The following is an 18,134-nucleotide window of genomic DNA, read 5'->3' on the forward strand; positions in this document are numbered from 1 at the left end:
TCTGGCCCCTCACGATGAACGCGTGCCACACTGCCAGGCGCTCACTGCCCCTCGCTGCTCCTCAGCGAGACCTGGTTTTCCTCCACAACATCCACCCCTCGCCTCCCAGGCAGGTCTACCTCCCCCAAGCCAGCAACCAACCCCATAAAGAAGCGCAACAGCTTCCTAATCCTTCAAATCTGTGTGGTTGCCATGAGAAGTGGCACCCGGGTGGCATTTGGAGGACGTCTGTGCAGTCTCTCGGCTCAGTCCACGTACCGATCCCGTGGCAGCTCGACTGACACCAGAGTCTTGTCCCCGCGCAAGGATGGCGGGCCAGATTTAGGGCAAAATGGTCCTCTGCGGGCAGCTGGCAGGGACAAACACCCGCAGCAACACCCCCCAGAAGGGTGTTCTTGGGCTTGTTTTCCATCCCATCCCCATCCTCTGCATGCGGATGTCTCGTGGGGCAGCTCAGTCCTGCCACAAAACATGAGGGGCCCAGGGGCTGGGATCGGGGCAAGGAGCAGGACGAGCGGAGGAATGCACCAGGAGAGTGAAAAATTCCTCTGGGATAATTTTTTCTCGCTGCTCCAAGCTATTGTTTTGGAGGTGTCGCTGCCGGTGAGATGAGGAGCGGCCGTAGCTGGAGCCGTTCCCACAGCCTCCTCCTCTCCAGAGCATAATTTTTCCTCAAATAAGTGCGAGTTCCTGCAGCAGCCCCGGCACTGTGCCAGCTCACATCATGGGACGCCCTGGAGCAGGACCAAGGGTCCTCAACGTCTCTCCGTGGAAGCGAGCTGTCAGTCCCTCTTCCCAGGGTGAGGGTTGAACAACTCCGAATGCAGAAGAAAGCTGCTGGAACAAGAGAAGGATTCACCCCCCTCCACTGTCCCACAGCTTCATGCTCACGAGATTCAGCTCCGGGGAGACCCGTAATTATCTATTTCCAGCATCTTCAGCAGACCGTGAGGACACAGCAGCGCAGGATTCAGTGATTCATCAGTGACCTTCAGGCACCATGGATGTCCTGTTAAGGGGGACTAAGTCTACAGAGGCTGGTAGCTGGTCTGCTGTGACTTTTCAGTTCTACTTTACATTGCCTTTAATTTGCTTTAAAAGTGGAATATGATGTTATCATAAAAAAGGGATATGATACCTATCCCTTCATTACAGTGGAATAGTCGAGAGTAGCAGAATAAAAGGTAACAATAGCAAAGTAAGTTGTAATATTTTGCAATATTTTCAGCCCAGGTTATTTTCTAAAGACACAAATCATCTTCCTCCTGAGCTCATCATCTTCCTCCCAACAGCCGGTGGTGCTGGGAGGCAGCACTGGTACACACTGGTGGGATTGCGCCCAACGCCTGCTGCTGTTTCGCAGCTCAGTCCTCTGCAGCCCGGCATCTCCTCAGCTGGGAAACCACGGTCTGAGACAAGCGTCTTGCTGTGGAAGGAGTTCGGCATGGCTCCCACTCTAACAGCTAAAGTCAAAACACAGCAGAGCTCGAAGAACATGTTTCCACATAAAACGCCCTTTGGCTGCAAGCAGCCGCTGTGGCTACACTGAGAATGGCTTTTATTTGAAACATACTTATTGACATTTCCCTTCCCTCCCAGGGGACACCATGCAGACAACTACAGTCCTGTGTCATCCTTGGTCCTTTTCACTGCTGACACGAACTGACGGGCTGGGGGTACCCTCTGCCCACAGGGGCCCAAAACTGCCCCAGGGACCCCACTGCTCTTGGTACCCTCAACACACGAGTGCAGCTGCTCCTGATGACCACCGGTGCCCAAGATCCTCCCAGTTCACCTTCTCAAGACCTTCAGCAGTGCCTGGAGCAAAGGTTACATCTTTTAATGTCTTCATCTCGCCAGTCCATTCCCATCGATGACGCTAGTGTGAGACCTGTCACCCCGAGACCTCCCAGGCTGCTCTGCTACCGTGTGTCTGAGTGGTATCTCAGTCGCTGATGGTCATCATAAAAGATCATCCATTTTTCAACACGGATGGCAAGTTTTCAACCAAATGCTGAGCTTAGTTTAGGATTTCTCTTCCTTAGCTTTGGGATTTTACCAGCAGAGGGCAGGCCGGGATTGCACTGCACGTGGAAAAACGCAAAAGTGCGGGAGGGAGAGCATTTCACCCAGGGCAAGCAACGGCAGGACTGAGATAAGGAACATTTTTCATGCAGGGGAATTTGGGAGAGCAGGACTCGCTCACTGCTAGAGCACCTGCTGCATAGCAAATCTCCCGCAACCTGGAAGTGCCCTTGTCCCCTCCAAGTAGCAGGCAAAAGCTCGTTCATCAGGACCCTGTTTTATTCCAGCCTCGCCGCTGTCGGAGCTGGAGCGGTGTTTAACACCGCTGTATGCCACCGAGCAACCCCAGCCGGACTGCGCCGAATGCAGCCCACGCGTTCCCATAGGCCTCTTCATTATGATTTTTGCCTGAAGAACAAGGATGAAGAGAGTGTGCGGAGAGTCCGGGGATTTCCCCTACAGGGGTAGATCAAAAGTTGCCAGGATGTGTTAGAGGAGACGTTTAGGCTAAAGAAAACCCTGGGAAAAAAATGAAGCTCCAGTCCCGGGCTACTGCTCTAATCACCATGTTGCTGTGGGGAGAAAACCCCACGGGCCTGAACCGATGCCCTCCCACCCGCTCCAGCTCCTGTTTGATCAGCAGAGATCAGGAAGTGGTTTTTTTTTCACTGTCTCTGTTTTGTTTTACCACTGTAGCCCGCGGGGCTGGTTTGTATGCCTGCCTCCCACAGAGGGTAATTTGGTTCCTCTCTCTGGCCGAGGCCACACCAGAGCACTGAGCTCCCACCGCCGCCTCCAGCCGGGTCGGGGCAGCCCAGGCACCAGCGGGATGACCCGTCATCAATAGCCCTATTATTGCTCTTGAAGTTTCTCTCTGCTTCCAGACGGATGCTGCATTACTCCATCACAGCTGCAGTTGCTCCCTTCCAGCAATTCCCAACACAGCACTTAAGGCAGGGATTTATGGGCGGTTTTGAAAGGCGTTTTGGAGCGAGAAGGAGTTATGGGAAAGGAAGTCGAATTCCCACCATTCCCCAGAAAATTCTCCCAGCATCTTTCACGAGAAGGATCATTTACTGGTCCTTTCCTCAAAACAGAGACAAGCTCTCAGCTGTGGCTCTTTGTTTAGTCCAAAGCATTTCCCGACAGCAAGATGCAGCAGGGGTTATTCTGGTCCTGCTTGCAAAGGGTCAGGAGACCAAGGCGAGCCCTTGGCGTCTGGCTGCAAGGCTCTGCTGGACCTGATTTGTTCCCTGACATTTTTGTGGATGCTGGTAGCTAAATGAAATTATTTGTTCTCAAGCCACGGATTATTGCCAGTCTCAGGGCAAGCACTGCTGACTATCCGGCTAATTTTGACTCACATAGTGGTTTGCAAAGTAAAAAGTCATGGCACCAGAGTTACCAAGAGCAGCAGCTATAAAACAACCAGGAGGGATGTTACCTTACAAGCTACATCTCACCTTTTTTGAAGCTTTTCAGGAACAAAAGCTCACCTGCTGCAAAACTAACAGTCATCCAAGCAGGCTGGATTAGCAGAATAGATTCACATCAACACTACATTTCACAACCAGGACAGGGGTTTGAAAGACTTTATTTGACACCTTTGCTGGATGTCACAGCTCGTGAATCTAACAGCTCTGCACAGTGTGAAGTGAGGCTGGGCTATTTGCTGTGAGCTCTAGCATGCCGACCAGCCGCAGGAACAACCGGGGTCCTCAGGGACCTCCTCTGACTTTATTAAAAGGGAATATGTTGTTCCTGGCTGATTCTGGCACTTCAGGACAAGGGTGAAGAGAAGTAGTGGAAGCATTTCTGTGTGTTAAGTGTGACGACTTTCATCAAAACAACTGGGAGGGACTCACTTTCAAAACAATAGCAGATACATACATTGACATGCACATGGCAGGTACAATCTGTAGGACCACAAACACCAGCTCATCCACACAGTCTAACCGGCTGTGTGTTTGACCTGAGGCATGGGGAGAGGCTCTCCCATTCAAGAGAGATCTTCTCCCTCTTTTTTACCTTTGTTTGCACTGACCTTTCCCTGCTTTTCTCTCTTTTCATGTCACAGTGCTGTAGAGGTGGGCAAGACTCCTTGGGGTGGGCATGCAACTAGGTCCAGGCTATTCTGCACGTGTATCCCAGCAAGTCAAGGCACAGATGCAGGGAGTGAGGGCTGTTCAGACGAGGAGGAGCACTGGGAGACCCTGCCCTGGCCACCATGGGAGTTAGAGACGTGCCACAGGAGCAGGGTGGCTTGAGAGCTTCAAGCTTCTGTTCCTTTCTGCCCAAAGAAGAGAGGAGGGGAGGACAGCTGGAGGAGCAGAAGCATATCTGCTGCGTCAGTTATCTAGGGGCATGCAGGCCAAGTCAGAAAAAGCTCTCAGTAATCAGGACAAGTGCAGACCCAGAGCTTGCCGAGGTCTGCTGTGAAACCTTAGTGGGTTTTGGTCCCGGCCCAGGGAGAGGGATGAGCAATGTGAGACCAAAACATGGTGCTGAAGAAAGAAAACAGAGACATTTGGGAGGAGAGGGTGAGGGATGCAGAGCTAAGAGAGAATGAAGGAGGCACTTCAAATGCAGGCTGGTCTGACCCATTCCCCCCCTTTGCAGTCACAGCTGTTCAGCAGGGGATGGAGGAGAGATGGCTCCCGGCAGGGAGACTGGCAGAGGGAAATGCCTTTTCTTCTCGCTTTGGCCGTCAGAGCCTTCCCCTCCGTGACAGACGTCCCTTTGAAATCCCCTGTCTTGCCTCATCTCGCCTCTTCACACCTCAGTGCGGAGCAAGGGCTGCAGAAGCCTCCCTCCACCCAGGCAGCCTGGCCAGCTGCTCCTGCACGGTTTGTGCGGGGACCCAGCACAGGCCCTGCAGACACGGCGGTATTTCAGCTCGGCTGTGGGAACGAGCTCTGTTAAGCTGTTGCCTCACTCCACCTTAAGGGCACGTAAGTGGGAAAAGCTGGTAATGCAGCAAGGAAAGCATGGGGATTAGCAGGCAGGCAGTTTGCTAGGGGAGCTGGGGGGGGCCCTAGCCGCCTTGCTGGGTGCCAGCAATGCTGGGGAGGGGGCTGAGCTGAGTCTGTCCCACCACACCAAAATTAGGTGCTGCAGCTGGGGGACACATCACAAGGAATCAGCATGAGCAAGTCTCTGGCAGCTCTTGAGTCCCCAAGGAAATAAGAGAGTATTTCAAGGCTGGCTGTTTTCCAAAGGAGAGCAACACTGGGCTCTGCAGAGGGATTTGCTGGAGAAGGAACAGGGTTGAGATCTGCGTGTGCCCCCTCCCTCGTAGCCGGAAGGATCTGGAGTACAGCCGCGTGCAGACAAGTGCATCGAATTGGATGTGATTTACGTTTGCAGGCATCACGAGGGAGAGGACTTGTGATGGTGAGGCAAAGAAAGCGGTGTGAGGAAGGAGGGAAGAGTAAAGAGAATTTTCTTTATGGATCCTTGGCTTCTGCAAAGCAGGAAAGATGCCTTTTCAGCTGAGTTTGTTCTTAGGCCTGTGGGCAATGACTGCTGAAGAATTCCTGTCTCCGAAGGGGAGGGGAGGGTCAGAAAGCCCCGATTTCAGTAGCCCAGGAGCGGCAGATCCTGGATGTCCCAACCCTGATCCCGGGTCCCTGCGCGGCAGCGCCCAAGGCAGGAGGTGCTGTGTAAGCCGGTGGAATGGGGATGCCGGCAGAGGCTGGTGAGAAGAGGAACGTCGCGATTTGGCTGCTCTTGGATGAGCCCTCTCTCAATATGCCCGCTGGCGATGGCATCCTGGGCACGGCTGCTATGGCCGTGGATGAGCCCGCGCCTCGGGCCCTGCGGCTGGAAGAGGCCATCCTGCTGGCCAGGAAGCTTCGGCGGGATGGCAGCATGTCGCTGGGGACACGGCGAAGCGGGGCTGGCCTCACAGCAGGGCTTGGGTAAGCCAAGGAAGATGCAGTCAAAACAACTGGAGCGGGAGCAGCCTCCCTCCTGGGGATTTGCACGGGGCCAGCAGCACTGTGGAGGAAGGACCACGGCCACGTCTGGATGGGCAGGAGAGAAGTGGCTACAGGCGAAGGCTCCATTTCTGCCACGTAATTATTCAGGTGGGAGAGGAGTCGCAGACGGATGGGGTCGGCAGTGTTTTGGCCCTCGAGGATGCCCAGGTACCTGACAACTTCGGTGAGACATTCACGGAAGCCGATACTCCTGTAATCCACGGCCAGAGCTCGAGCATCTAAGAAGCCTGTAGGGAAAGGACACGGGTGGCAGTAAGTCCATGCAGAGCCCAGGAATGTGCTTTGATTTCACTACCCTCTCTAATGCACTGTGTATTTCACTTGAGGCACTTTGCTGCCGTGTGATATTACTGAAGCAGATAGCCAAGTGGGTGTCCGAAAGGACTGGACGTTTGCGTGCATGAGAATAGCATCTGCGGTTATCTCATCGGGATAAAACTGCCAGGGTCATGAAGCCTCTTACTCCAGCATGTGAGATGAGTAAGAGGTTTCATTAACTGTGCTCGGGAAGGAAAAATTTTTTCCTGTTGGACTCTATCAGTTTTCGCTGCTGGAGACATGACTGTGGGCTAGGTGGGCACTGGGTCCCTCGTTGCAAATGGACCATCCCTGGTCTTGCAGAACAGCGGAACACTGTGTCTCCTTGATCCACAGCACCATTTTCCTCTGCCTGGGTCCCAATCTTTATACTTGACTTAAACAGATGTCCAGCTGAAGGACACAGGACAGTGGCAGAACCAAAACCACTGGACCAAGAAAGCTCAAAGCCAGCTCAACACAGAAATCAACAAGATAAAATGCAACCAATGGCTGATTTTTAGGCTTCTGCTCCCTACTTGCAGCTTCATGAGACGATAAGCAATAAAGCAGAGAATGTCACAGCACAGTGAAGCGCTGGACCACTTTGCTTGACAGGGTCTCTCGTGACAATACAGCCCTTTGTTGCAGTGCAGTCAAACTGAATATCTAAACAAATGTTCCAGACCAAGTTACAGCTCTGAACCAAAGCCTGGATGCCAGCAATGTCCCCAGCAAGCCAAAAATGGGTGGTAAGCAAGCCAGAGGCTTCTTTACTGGAGCTGTGATCTCCATCCTGTTAACTGGAACAGGACAGAGGGTCTGTACTGAGGTCTCAGTACAAATAAGACCTTTGTTGAATTTTGCACAGGCCTCCCTCTCTCTTCTTATAACAACCAAGAGACACAAAAAAAAGAACAGAAAGGGAAAAAAGCCTTGTTTATTTGCAGAGTCCCCATGCAGAATTCAGCCTCTGCAGGCAATGTATCCCAGGGAGGAGGTAAAGAGTTTAATATCGTTTTTCTGGAAGCAGGCTTCATTTCTGAGCAGGACTAAGCACGTCTCTGGCTGGACAGCTTTTAGCAGGGTGCTGTCCCTGCAGGTCTGTGGGACTTGCCATCCCACATACCGCAGTCTGCCAAATGGATGCATGGGATGCTGACCCATATGAAAAACAACAGGGCAGGAAATGTCCATCTGCCCTCCCTCAAAAAATATTTCCCTTGGGAAGCAGGCAGGGCAGCATTCGTTTTGGTGCTGGCTGGTGTTAGCAAGGCACACCAGCATCAAGATATTGCTTGCTGCTGAGGCTGATGGGGAATTTTCCTTCCAGGTTTTCAGCTTCACCTCACCCGTATGCTTCTAAAAACAGTTCTTACCTGTACCTCCAGTGGCGTGAAGCATTTTTAAGTGATCTACTGTCATTTGTAGAATTTCTGCCTTCTCCAGCTTGGAAGACCCCTGTATGTTGTGAGCAGGAAAAAAGAGCAATTCATCATTTTTTGGTCTAGGCTTTTGTGCCTCTCAGGGGCTGTGTTTTGCCCAATGACCTCCTTCCTGAAACCCTCCTGAAGCGCAGGAGGGCTCAGATTGGAGCAGGGCATCCAGCCAGAGCATTGGCTCTGGTTTTTACATCAAGTGAGTAGAAAAAGGAGCTCCTTTCCCAAGATGCCCCGATGCAAATTGAAAATCCCCATTTCTGTGCATCTTCATATCTGCAAAACACTTTCTGGACTGAATTTATCCTCCCTAGGGCTCCTGAATATTTGTTAATATTGTTTTACCACCCAGTTTCACCACCTACTTACTCCCTGAAGTGATGATGATAAGAAAGACATAGCATTGCTCCAGACTTTCTCATTCTGAAACACAGCCCGCACGGGAGGATGGGTGGAAATCATGGACACACACACCTGCTTCTCAAAGGCAGTGGGCACCAGGCGCCGCAGTTCGGAGAGGCTGCTGTTGATACGGTCACGGCGCCGCTTCTCAATGATCTGTGGGAGATTTCCAAGTGGAGAGAAGAAACCATGGTCATTTACAGCCACAGCTCGTGGGTCTAAAGCCCTCATTAACAGCTATGGCAGGTTGAGAGAGGCGCTTTGAACAGGGCCATGTAAGTAAATGCTTTGGGTGCAAAAGCTGAGCAAAGAAATATTAACTGACTGGTGTGATAACCCCAGGTGAAATTGCTCTCCTCCACCCCTATCCCCACCCCTTTCTGCCAGATTTGAGGCCAAACCTCTGCAAAAAATCTCCAGTTGGCTGTGGGGAGAGCTCTGCAGGAGATGGAGCAGGGAACAGTGTAAAGTCAATTTTGCACTGCGTCCCCACAGTAAGGATGTGCCAACAGCACCCCACTGCACACAGGGGATGTCACGGGGAGCCCTGGCACACAGCTGGAACCAGCCAAACCCCCCAGGGAGACACAGCACAGCCACCCCCATACATAATGCCAACACCCCCAACATAAATGAGACTCACCCCTCTCCTCTTCTTCCTGGCTTGTATCTGAGATGTCGTAGTGGGAGACACAGACCTGGAAACATGGCTGGAAAGGAAGAAGAGGGAATAATTTCTTGCACTAGCTGGAGAGAAACTTCCATTGCACATATGCTTTACACACGTTTGCCATCTGCAGTTCCCCCCCCTCCAAATAACATCTTCTGTGGTTCCCATCTCATTTTTACCCACAACACAGAGCTCAGGAATTGGGGATGGGTAACCAAGCAGAGACTCAAATCCCATTCTCTCCCCTCCAAGAGCTTCCCACCAGCCTGGGACAGATTTCTGCACCAAACTGTCCATCCGCTACCAGGCACACATCTCCTTCAATCTCAGCCCGTGCTGGTATCTCCACAGGGCTGGAAAAGCAGTGATCCGAGCTCTGGAGTCATGGCCTTTTTTTCTCCATGTGTGAACCTCCCGGCTCTCGTGTCTGAGCCTGCCCTGTCTGCAGGGCTTTGCATCTCAGCGCTGCGATAGCACGAACGTGTATCTGAGCTCCCACCCAGGGCGGCAGCAAAGGGCTGGTTGCTCCTCAGGGTGAGGCTAACGGCAGCGTTGATGTGGTTTCTGAGGGCTTCCTGCAGAGTCGCTTCACAAACCACAATTTTTGGGGTGGGCCACGATATTCTGAATGCATGGATACCCCTGAACCAGACAAAGAGGGGCCAGGACCTGGGCAGGGGGAACACCCAGCAGGAGGTGACAGAGCAGAGACTGCGCCTGCTGGCCGACAACCCCAAGGACCAGCTCTGCTCGAGGGACAAGGGACATGGGGGGACAGGCTATGGAAAACGGCCCCACAAACCATCCAGTGCCTGGTGGGCACGGGTGAGGCTAAAACCACCAAAGGTCAGCACTAGACATGCACAGGGAGGCAAAGTTCAATCCTTAGGTCCCCACGGAGGTGAAGTCTCCATAATGATGGATAACCAGGCGTGGGAAACTTCTTGGAGCAAAACCCCTCCACTTGGAGGGGAGGCCGGCCAGGCGACCTTCCACCTCCCCCAAGCAGGGTTTCTCCCTCTGGAAGTGGGACTGGCTTAGGGCTGTTTCTGCGCCTTACGAAACTCGGTGCAGGGATGTTAACATGCAGGCGAGACGGCAGTCTGCAATCCTGGCCAGCACAGCGCTCCGGAGGGACTCGGAGACCGCGTAAGACATACAAATCTGGAAAGGGGCATTTGGGTTCACCCTGTCAAATCAAAATATTTTTCAGTTTGACGAAGCGTTTTAATAGCAGTCTATTAAAGATGTTTCTGCAGAGACAGTACTGTCTGCACATCAAGCCAAAAACTAGACCAAACTCAGCCCATTAAAAATACATTTTGTTAGGCCCAAGTGAGGTGCTTTCAGAAGTGGTTTTACACAATCAGACGAAATAACACGTTCTACTACTGACTGCTCCGCTCATCTCCATACAGGTACCCTATTTGAATGTCTGCTGGGTGGGCTTTCTCTGGGCATAGGTGCTGGCTGGCTTCGCAAGTACGAACATGCATTGCCAGTATACATAAATGCACATACAGTGAGCACGTATGGTGTGAAAATGGGCTCTGTGCGGACGCTGGGGTGTTATATGTGCAGTGGGCAGGTACTGAATTCGCCTAGCAGCGCAGGAATGCAGAGTACGCACTCAAGGAGTCTATAACAGTGAATTTTGAAACTCTTTGCAGAGCTGTCCGAACGTGTTGCTCTTTGTGAACTACAGTTCCAGATGTGGATATAAAGACACAGCTTACTGCAAAATATGTTTAAAAAAATGTGTTTGACTGATTTGAATCACATAAAAGATACCGTAACTATATTCTCTGATGATTAAAATTTCTGCATTGCTCTTTGCTCGACTTTATCATTTACAGCATAACTTTGGCTGTTCATTCAAAGCAAAAAGCAAAAAAACCCACCCCAAAACCAAGCAGTATCTTGCACTTTTGCAGTGACCCCGGAGTCTAAACCTGTTACACGCACTGAACCAAGCCTCACACCCGGAGTGACTCATCCCCACTCTACAGGGAAACTGGTTTGCCCAAACCACTCAACTGATGGGTAATGGGCTGGGAACCCCGGCCAGACTGCCTGGCTGCCTCCCTCTGCCCTAATCTTTCCACCTCACTCCCCACCTGGAAGTGTTTCATTTTGCCCAATCCGCCAGCGTCCCATGTAGGACCCCATTACTTGGGATGTAAACTCTGTCAGGGCAGGAACAGCTCTTTTGGCCATGTGTTTGCGTGACACGAGCAACAATATACTTCTATACAAATACCACCAGATCACAACGCGCTGCCTGGTTCTACAACTGGCTTGAGAAGACGTATTAGCAGCACCAGAGAGAGATCAAAAATTCATTGTTACTGTTTACTGAAATAAAACATTATGAAAATTCCTCTATTTCATCCATCAGGGTACTAGAGACTCAGTGTGTTGCACTGGTGTAAAGAAGTGGGATATATTTCATGTGCAGCAGGAAGGTAGATTAAATACTGATGCACTTGGAAACCACGTAAGGGGTGAGTGAATTTGTGCAGGACATTACGTGTCGGACATGCCCAACTCTACTGTGACCATATCAGTGAGAAGCAGACTCATTAGTTTAGTCCCATGAGGACCCGAGCTTGGCACCAGACAGGGCGACTTCTCTGCTCAGGATACCAAGTGGCAAAAGGGAATGAATTCATCTGGGGCCTCGCTGGACGCAGAGGGAGGGGGACACTTGGCTACTGAAACGAGAGTTCAAAAGCAGCTGATTTTCGGACGAGAACAAATAACAGAGCCCTTCCTTCATCCCCAGCACCGTCTGCACGCTCAGAGCCCGGGCATGCCCGCGAATGGCTGACACAGCATGGGAACCCGGGCTGCGAGTGGTGGCTGGGGATGCCCTCTGCCAGCAGAGCCACAGCCCAGGGGAGTGCGGCGAAGCCTGAGGACATTGCCTGGGGAACCACGCAGAGGTCCTGTCCTCAGTATTTACTCACTATTTCACCAAGCAGCAAAGCCCCAGAGCCAAAACTGCAGCTCAGCAGTGATGGGATGGAGCCTGCGAACTGCGATACTCAAAGTGCACGCGTAAAGCAGGGCACCCTTTGCTGGCCAGACTGCACGGGCTCCCTCTTTAATAAAGATCAAAGCCCCAGCTGGTGCATTAGAAATGCATCAGCAGAGCAGAAGCGTTTCTCATGCAAAACCTCCTCGTTTCTTCCACGTTCCCTGGAGCCCTTGGATCGCTGGGACTGCAGCGGCATCCGGGCAGCTGATGGGTGCCTTTGCTCTGGGGGGGACACGACTGCCCCATCTCGGGGTGCAGAGACCTGCGAGCAACCGGGCTCCCGCTAACGAAGATCAGAGCTGCCCTTCTCTGGCAGAGAAGGCAATTGCTCTGGCTTGAATAAGGCATTTTCTTGAATGCAATCAGCTCGTAACACAGCTTTAATACTTGTATCGCGACTTGGGTTTCCTTGCCGGGTCAGTCCTAACGCCAGCATCAGTCCACGCTTGCACGCTGGAGTGATCCAGCCTGCCCCCCGCCCGTCCTTGCCCAGGGCAGGACCGGCCCAGCCCGAAGGCGTTAAGCGAGGTGCCAGGCGACTCCCGGCGAGTCCGTGGCTGAGCCCGGTGCCCTCCCGCGCCGTGTCCCGGCAAGCGCCGAACTCGGCCGCCCCGAGAAGCTCGCAGGGAGCCGCTGCAAGCTCCGGGGCAGAGCAAGCGCCGTGCCCGGTACCGGCGAACTCCCTCTCCGGCCCGGGTTCCCCCGCAGGATGCCGAGCTGCCCGGCAGCAGAGACCCCAAAACCCGACTTCGTCCCACCGCCCTGAGCCCCGGGAAGGAGCTGCCGCCGGCGGCGCGTCCTCACCTGTACTCCTCCTCCCGGCCCACGTCGATGGTGCCGTCCGACTCCGTGTCGGACGAGCTCTCCTCGCACAACCGCTTCATCCTCGCAGGCGGCACCGGGCGGCCGCGTCCCCGCGGGGCTCTAGGGGGTGAAGCCGGTGGACTCGGCGAGGCTGCCCCACGCGTGGCCCCGGAGGCCACCGCCGTCCTTCCCCGCCGTCCTCGGGGAAGTGCCGTCCCTCCCCGGGCTGCGCGGAGGAGCTGGCCCCAGTGCGTGCCTGCCTCGCACGGCTCCTCCCCTGCCCGCACTCTGCCTTTCACACCCCCGGCTTCTCCCTCGCTCTCCTCCCAGCACGTCCCCAACCTCCCTGGTTAATGGGTTAATGAGACATCTCCCGGGAGTGACGGATTACGCGGCCGCGCCGGCGCTCCCAGGTTCCCAGGCCCCCCCCCCCCCGCCGCCTCCTCTACCCCCTCCGCCTCCTCCCGCTCGCTGGTCGAAATCCCAAGTCTTCCTGTAAAAGGAACAGTCTGTGTGAACCGTCTCATGTCCCCCCCCCTCCTGCCCACGGCCCCCCTTCCACCCGCTGCACATTGGCCTCAGCCCCAGTTTAAAGGGACCAGTGACCTCACTGGCAACAGAAAACCGTGGGAAAGAGATGGGACTGATAAAGCCTTGAGTTGTTTCAGGGAAAAATCAACATCCAGCCCCACACGCACACACATGTCTGCCCGGCTCTGCGCAGCGCAGGCACTTTTGGAGACTTATGATTCAGATGGAAACCAGCTTATTCGAAGCGCGGTGCTGTTTGAGGATGCCGCTCAAAGGGCCCTCGCCTGGGATTAATCAGCGGCCACGGCCGAGGGCCGGGACGGCAGCGGTGGCACCGTCTTCGGAGGCGTTGGGATGGGTTCGGCACCCCGGCACCGTGCCGCGGTGGTCCCGTCAGGAGCTCGGCCCCCTGCCACGCTCCCACAGCCTTGGAGCGTCTTCAAGTGCCAGCTCACAGCACTGCCAGGGCATTTGAGACCTACCCTGTAAAACAAACCAACCAAAGCCCAACTTTAGGTTTTATGGCACTAGCATGAATTGCTGTTTTCTTGTCTCATTCTGTAATGCTGGAAACTTTGACCTGCAGCCCAGTATCTAGAGAGCATCTTGCTTTCCCTGAGCTTGCGGGAAGGAGGTAGGAGTCTGTTTTTCAGAGCCCTGCGCTGCTAAAATCCCCCAAGGCAGCAAAAAACGTGTGTGTGTGGGAGAGAGAGAGAGGGGAGGAGGGAGAGAGCTGAAGAGGAGGTTCGCAGTACAAAAATAATGCCTTTTATTTTGAAAAAAATAATCAGCTCTGAGATCTGGCAACACGTGGGTTTCCCAAAGCCTTTTGCAAAGACCGTGGCGGCGATAACAGCCCGTCGCCGCTCGGGCCAGCCAAGCCACCCCGCCACCCGTCTCCCGTGCGAGGAGGTGCCCGGACACGTGGTCGGGTGCTCCCTATCTGCCTCAGCCATCTCTGCCAGCTCACCCGCACTGCACCCGCCAACCCCGAGACATCTGCAATCCCCCAGCACCTTGCAAGCAGCTCCCGTAAAAGCCAAATGCCAGCTACCGCCTGCCCGTCACCCACGCCTGCCCCAGCCCAGCACACAGAGGCAGAGTGAGGCACGGCCCCCATGACCATTTTTTGAGACTGAACCTCATCATCCTCCCTCCCAAACTAAAACAACACAGACCTGAACCAGCCAACCTGCACTGGAGTGGAAAGCTGACGTCTCAGAAGTGTTTGTAAACCCCCCAAAATGAGAATAAAACATTTGCCTTAGGTTATAGCACTTTGTTTCTATAATTTTGATGTTTTGTTTTAATTTTCACTATAAAAAGTGGTCAAGAAACTGAGCTGTTATTAGCTTACATTTCAAAATGAAAAGTTACTTTGAACCAGAAGAATTAGAAATGTGTTATTTTAGCAATTTTGAGACCCACTCCTCCTCCCATTCCAGAGTGATTTCAGTTAAAAATACATACATCTCCAAACTAAACTTCCCATAAACATGTGTTTTTGAGAGATTAATACTCTTTCCACTGATAAAATCATTTAAATGGGATCCAGAGATTGGTTATTTCAAGCTCTTGCTCATATCACAATGAGCCTGAACCAAGCGGAGCCCAGACCTGCCACGGAGGAACACTTTTCTTCTCCATTAGAAAGGAATTCACTGTCCAGACTCCATCTTTTCTGGGCCTTGTCTAAGCATCATTATCTGGGTTCAATTGAAGTGTAATTGGCAACATGTTTTTCTAGGATTACACTTCATTATGAACAGAGCAGGGGCCCCGAAACCCACTTCTCCTGTAATCGGATCCGTTTTCCAGCCTGTGCTCCTGGAGAGTTGTTTATAATCGCCCCCGAGCGAGCCCTGGGGGATTGGGAGGGCCATCTGAACCACCCCAGGATTAGCTACGTCGGGGAGCAGCCAAAGCAGAGACGGTGCTGAGACCCCTCACAGGTCGGTTCAATGGAGACGACAGGGAAGGATTAAAAGCGTTTAGCTGCATGCGAGGGAAGCCAGGTTTCAGTAAGCATCGCCCATGTCTCACGGGAGAGAGCGGGCAGACCTACCTCACTGCGGACAAGGGGTGATGCTAGGGGAGACGGGGTCTAAGTGCAGCAATGGGATTTCTGCTGCCTGCTTGCCTCTCACTGAGTGTCCGTGCAAGCTATTCCCACGGTACACTATCTTGTGATGGCAAAGACCAGCCCCAAGCGCAGAGCCACAAACAGTGGGTGACCAACATCTGCCCAGAGCTGATCTGCTCTTCCCCAGAGAGCTACAGGCTTTGCCACAGCCAAGTCAGGGAATTGTTAGAGGAAATCTCTCCCCAAGCCCTGCATTATCAACCCTGGCCCAGCATTCAGGGCTGTTTCCCCTCCTACAATGTCTCTGGGAGCTCAGCAAGCACTGCTGCAGTGCCTTTCCCCATCCCTGAGACCCCTGTGAGACCCTCTGGGACTCTGGAGGCTGGTGAGAGCCGTCCCCCGCTATGGCTGGCTGTGCCTCTATGTGGTGGGAGCCGTTTCCAGAGGATGGGTGTCACGAGGACAGGGCTAAGCCATCCATCACACCCAGCACTAATTGGCTACCCTGCTTTGGAGGCCAAGGAATAAGTGAGCTGCAAAGATTGATGTCCCTTCTCTGCAGCAGGAAAAACTCTCCGGGCCAGGGCTGAGCGTGGATCCCTGCCAGGGACCTGGGATTGCCCAGGTTTGCCTGTGCCAGCCCGCTCCTGGGGGTGAAGGGCTCCAGACCAAGGTTCCCTGGGGGGGGGTGACAGTCAGCCCAGCCACCAACCCCCCCCTTCAGTGCTGGGACCACAGCCGCTTGCTCCCCTCCCTCCTGCTCAGCTCTGGGAAATGTCCCCGGAGAGCGGCCAGCTGTGAAAAGCTGCAGCAGCTGGAATGTGGGAGGGAGGGCAATGCTTCTGGAAAGCCAGAGGCAGTGAGGAGCAGGACATATCTGTTACCTCCCCGTGAACTGACACCTCCGATTTAACCCCGTGCATGCCTGGAATGCCCTGTCCGCACGTCTTCAGTCAACATCACCTTCTAACCTCAGGTCCCACCACTGGCTGCCAGATCCACAGCTGTAATTTCAAAAGCAGAGGCCTCGCAGGGATGCTGGATGGGATTCCTGGCTGCAACACTGTGGACAGGCTGTCTTGTTCTGTGGCTAAAGAGAGGGATTCATCACAGACAGGAGAATCATGCAGGGCTTTCGGGAGGTGATCTGGGATGAAAGCATGTAGGTACGAATACGATATCACCTCTGTGTTTTGTGAGATCTGGAGCGTGGCCAGGAGAGGATTGTTTGCCGTGGCTCTGCTCCAAGCCAGAGGCACTACAATTGTTAACTCCCCCCCACTTCCCCGGCCCACGCAATTCAGAGCCGGCCCAGCCGACTGCTAGGGGCAGTCCAGGGGAGGGAAAAACAACATTTTCCCACAAACCTGTGGCCTCACCCTTCCCCAGGCAGGGACAGGGCAGATCCTGTATCTGCTCGGGGCCTGACTGAAACTCGGTGCTACCCTCACCACCCTGGCACAGCTGTCTGTGTCCTCACGCCTATTGCCCCGCGGCGGGTCTGCGCCCAGCTCTGCCGCCGCAGCCAGGAATGTGGCTCGGCTTGGACAGCCGTGCAAACCCCGTGGGATGGGGCACCATGAGGCTGCACCTCCCGAGCCCATGGCTGGGACACCTCAGCGCTGCTGCTGTCTCTGCAAGAGCTTCTGCCTCGTAAGACGGTGCTTGTCCCCCTGAGCCCATACCCGGGGCAAGGCTGGGACCCGCAGCCGCGAATGCCAGGCATAAGACTGCTCTGTCACTGCGTCCCCAGGTCGGTGGGGCTGGAGGACAGCCAGGGACAGGATTGCCTTCCTGCTCCGGAATCGGCAGTGCATCCCGACAGTGTCAGACGACGCCAGCGTTTCAGGACTGAATGCCCTTGATATGCCTCAGTTTCCCCACCCATAATGATGCTAACGCACTGGGCACTCACTTTACAGAGAAGCAGCAATGAGTGGTAATTAATATTGCACCAGCCCTGCTGACAGCTGGGGTTACTGGCTCATCCAGAAGCCCAAACCGAGGTCAGGGCTCCCCTGTGGCTACACAGAGAGGGCCCAGAAACTTACTGTCGGTGGACACAGGTCTGCTCCTCTCTCACGTTTCAGATCTGGAGAGGGCAATGCGGACAAGGCGAGCTGCAGTGGTGCAGGATGGTCTCCATGAACGCTGCAGCCCTCCACGCTGCGGTGGGTTCCTTGGCTCTTGGCTGTCAGGGCAGGCTGAGCTGACTCGAGGTGCCAGTCCCGCTCCTGTCTCTGGGTGCTGGAAGGACACGGGTGGCCTTAAGGCTGAACCCGTGCTAAAGCAACAAGAGGAGCCAGGGATGGGAAAACCCAACCGCTGGTGAAGCGAGGCCCTGGCCTTCCCCTGGGGCCAGTCCCCAGGGCTCCGGGGAACACAATGCCTTTGTTTGCAACTTGGCCTGCACAAGGAGCCCTTCCCTCGCTCAGCCCCAAAACACCAACCCTTCAAAAGGCCTGTTCTCCCCCTCCCCTTCCCCCAGCAATGCTAATGTGCCAGGCCTCTTCTCATGAACCCTGGGAGAGATCAGGCTGGTAGACAGTTTCACCACTTGTTAAATGTGTGTTTAGCGATCTTGTGAGTAGACAAGAACAAATACAAACAAGCCGGGCTGGAGAGCCCCTGCCCCTCCGCCCTGCCTGGAACGCACCAGCCCCAAAGCCTTTCTTCTCTAACCACTTCAAACTTTCATTTCTTCTGAAGCCACAACAAGGCACACTTTGTAAAGCAAATGAGTAAACAGCAACTTTCAGCTTAAAAGGAAAACAAGGGGGAGGGACTGTTTTTAATTACTGGATTTTAAAAAGGGCTTTATTCGGTTAATTGCTTTCTGTTG

The 18,134-nt window shown here is 53.9% G+C and overlaps 1 protein-coding gene across 1 annotated transcript; it reads right to left on the minus strand.

The window, feature by feature from the left end:
- Positions 1 to 3,603: 3,603 nt before the first annotated feature.
- Positions 3,604 to 13,068, minus strand: HEYL (hes related family bHLH transcription factor with YRPW motif like). Its single transcript, XM_030038253.2, has 5 exons — positions 12,679 to 13,068; positions 8,808 to 8,874; positions 8,237 to 8,320; positions 7,703 to 7,784; positions 3,604 to 6,253 (listed from the first exon to the last, which is right to left on the minus strand). Exons 1-5 carry the CDS (start codon positions 12,756 to 12,758, stop codon positions 5,586 to 5,588), a joined length of 981 nt encoding a protein of 326 aa, XP_029894113.1. The 5' UTR covers positions 12,759 to 13,068; the 3' UTR covers positions 3,604 to 5,585.
- Between the last annotated feature and the right edge of the window lie 5,066 nt (positions 13,069 to 18,134).

The sequence above is a fragment of the Aquila chrysaetos genome, chromosome 16 (genome assembly GCF_900496995.4).
Source record: "Aquila chrysaetos chrysaetos chromosome 16, bAquChr1.4, whole genome shotgun sequence".
Classification (NCBI taxonomy): Eukaryota; Metazoa; Chordata; class Aves; order Accipitriformes; family Accipitridae; genus Aquila; species Aquila chrysaetos.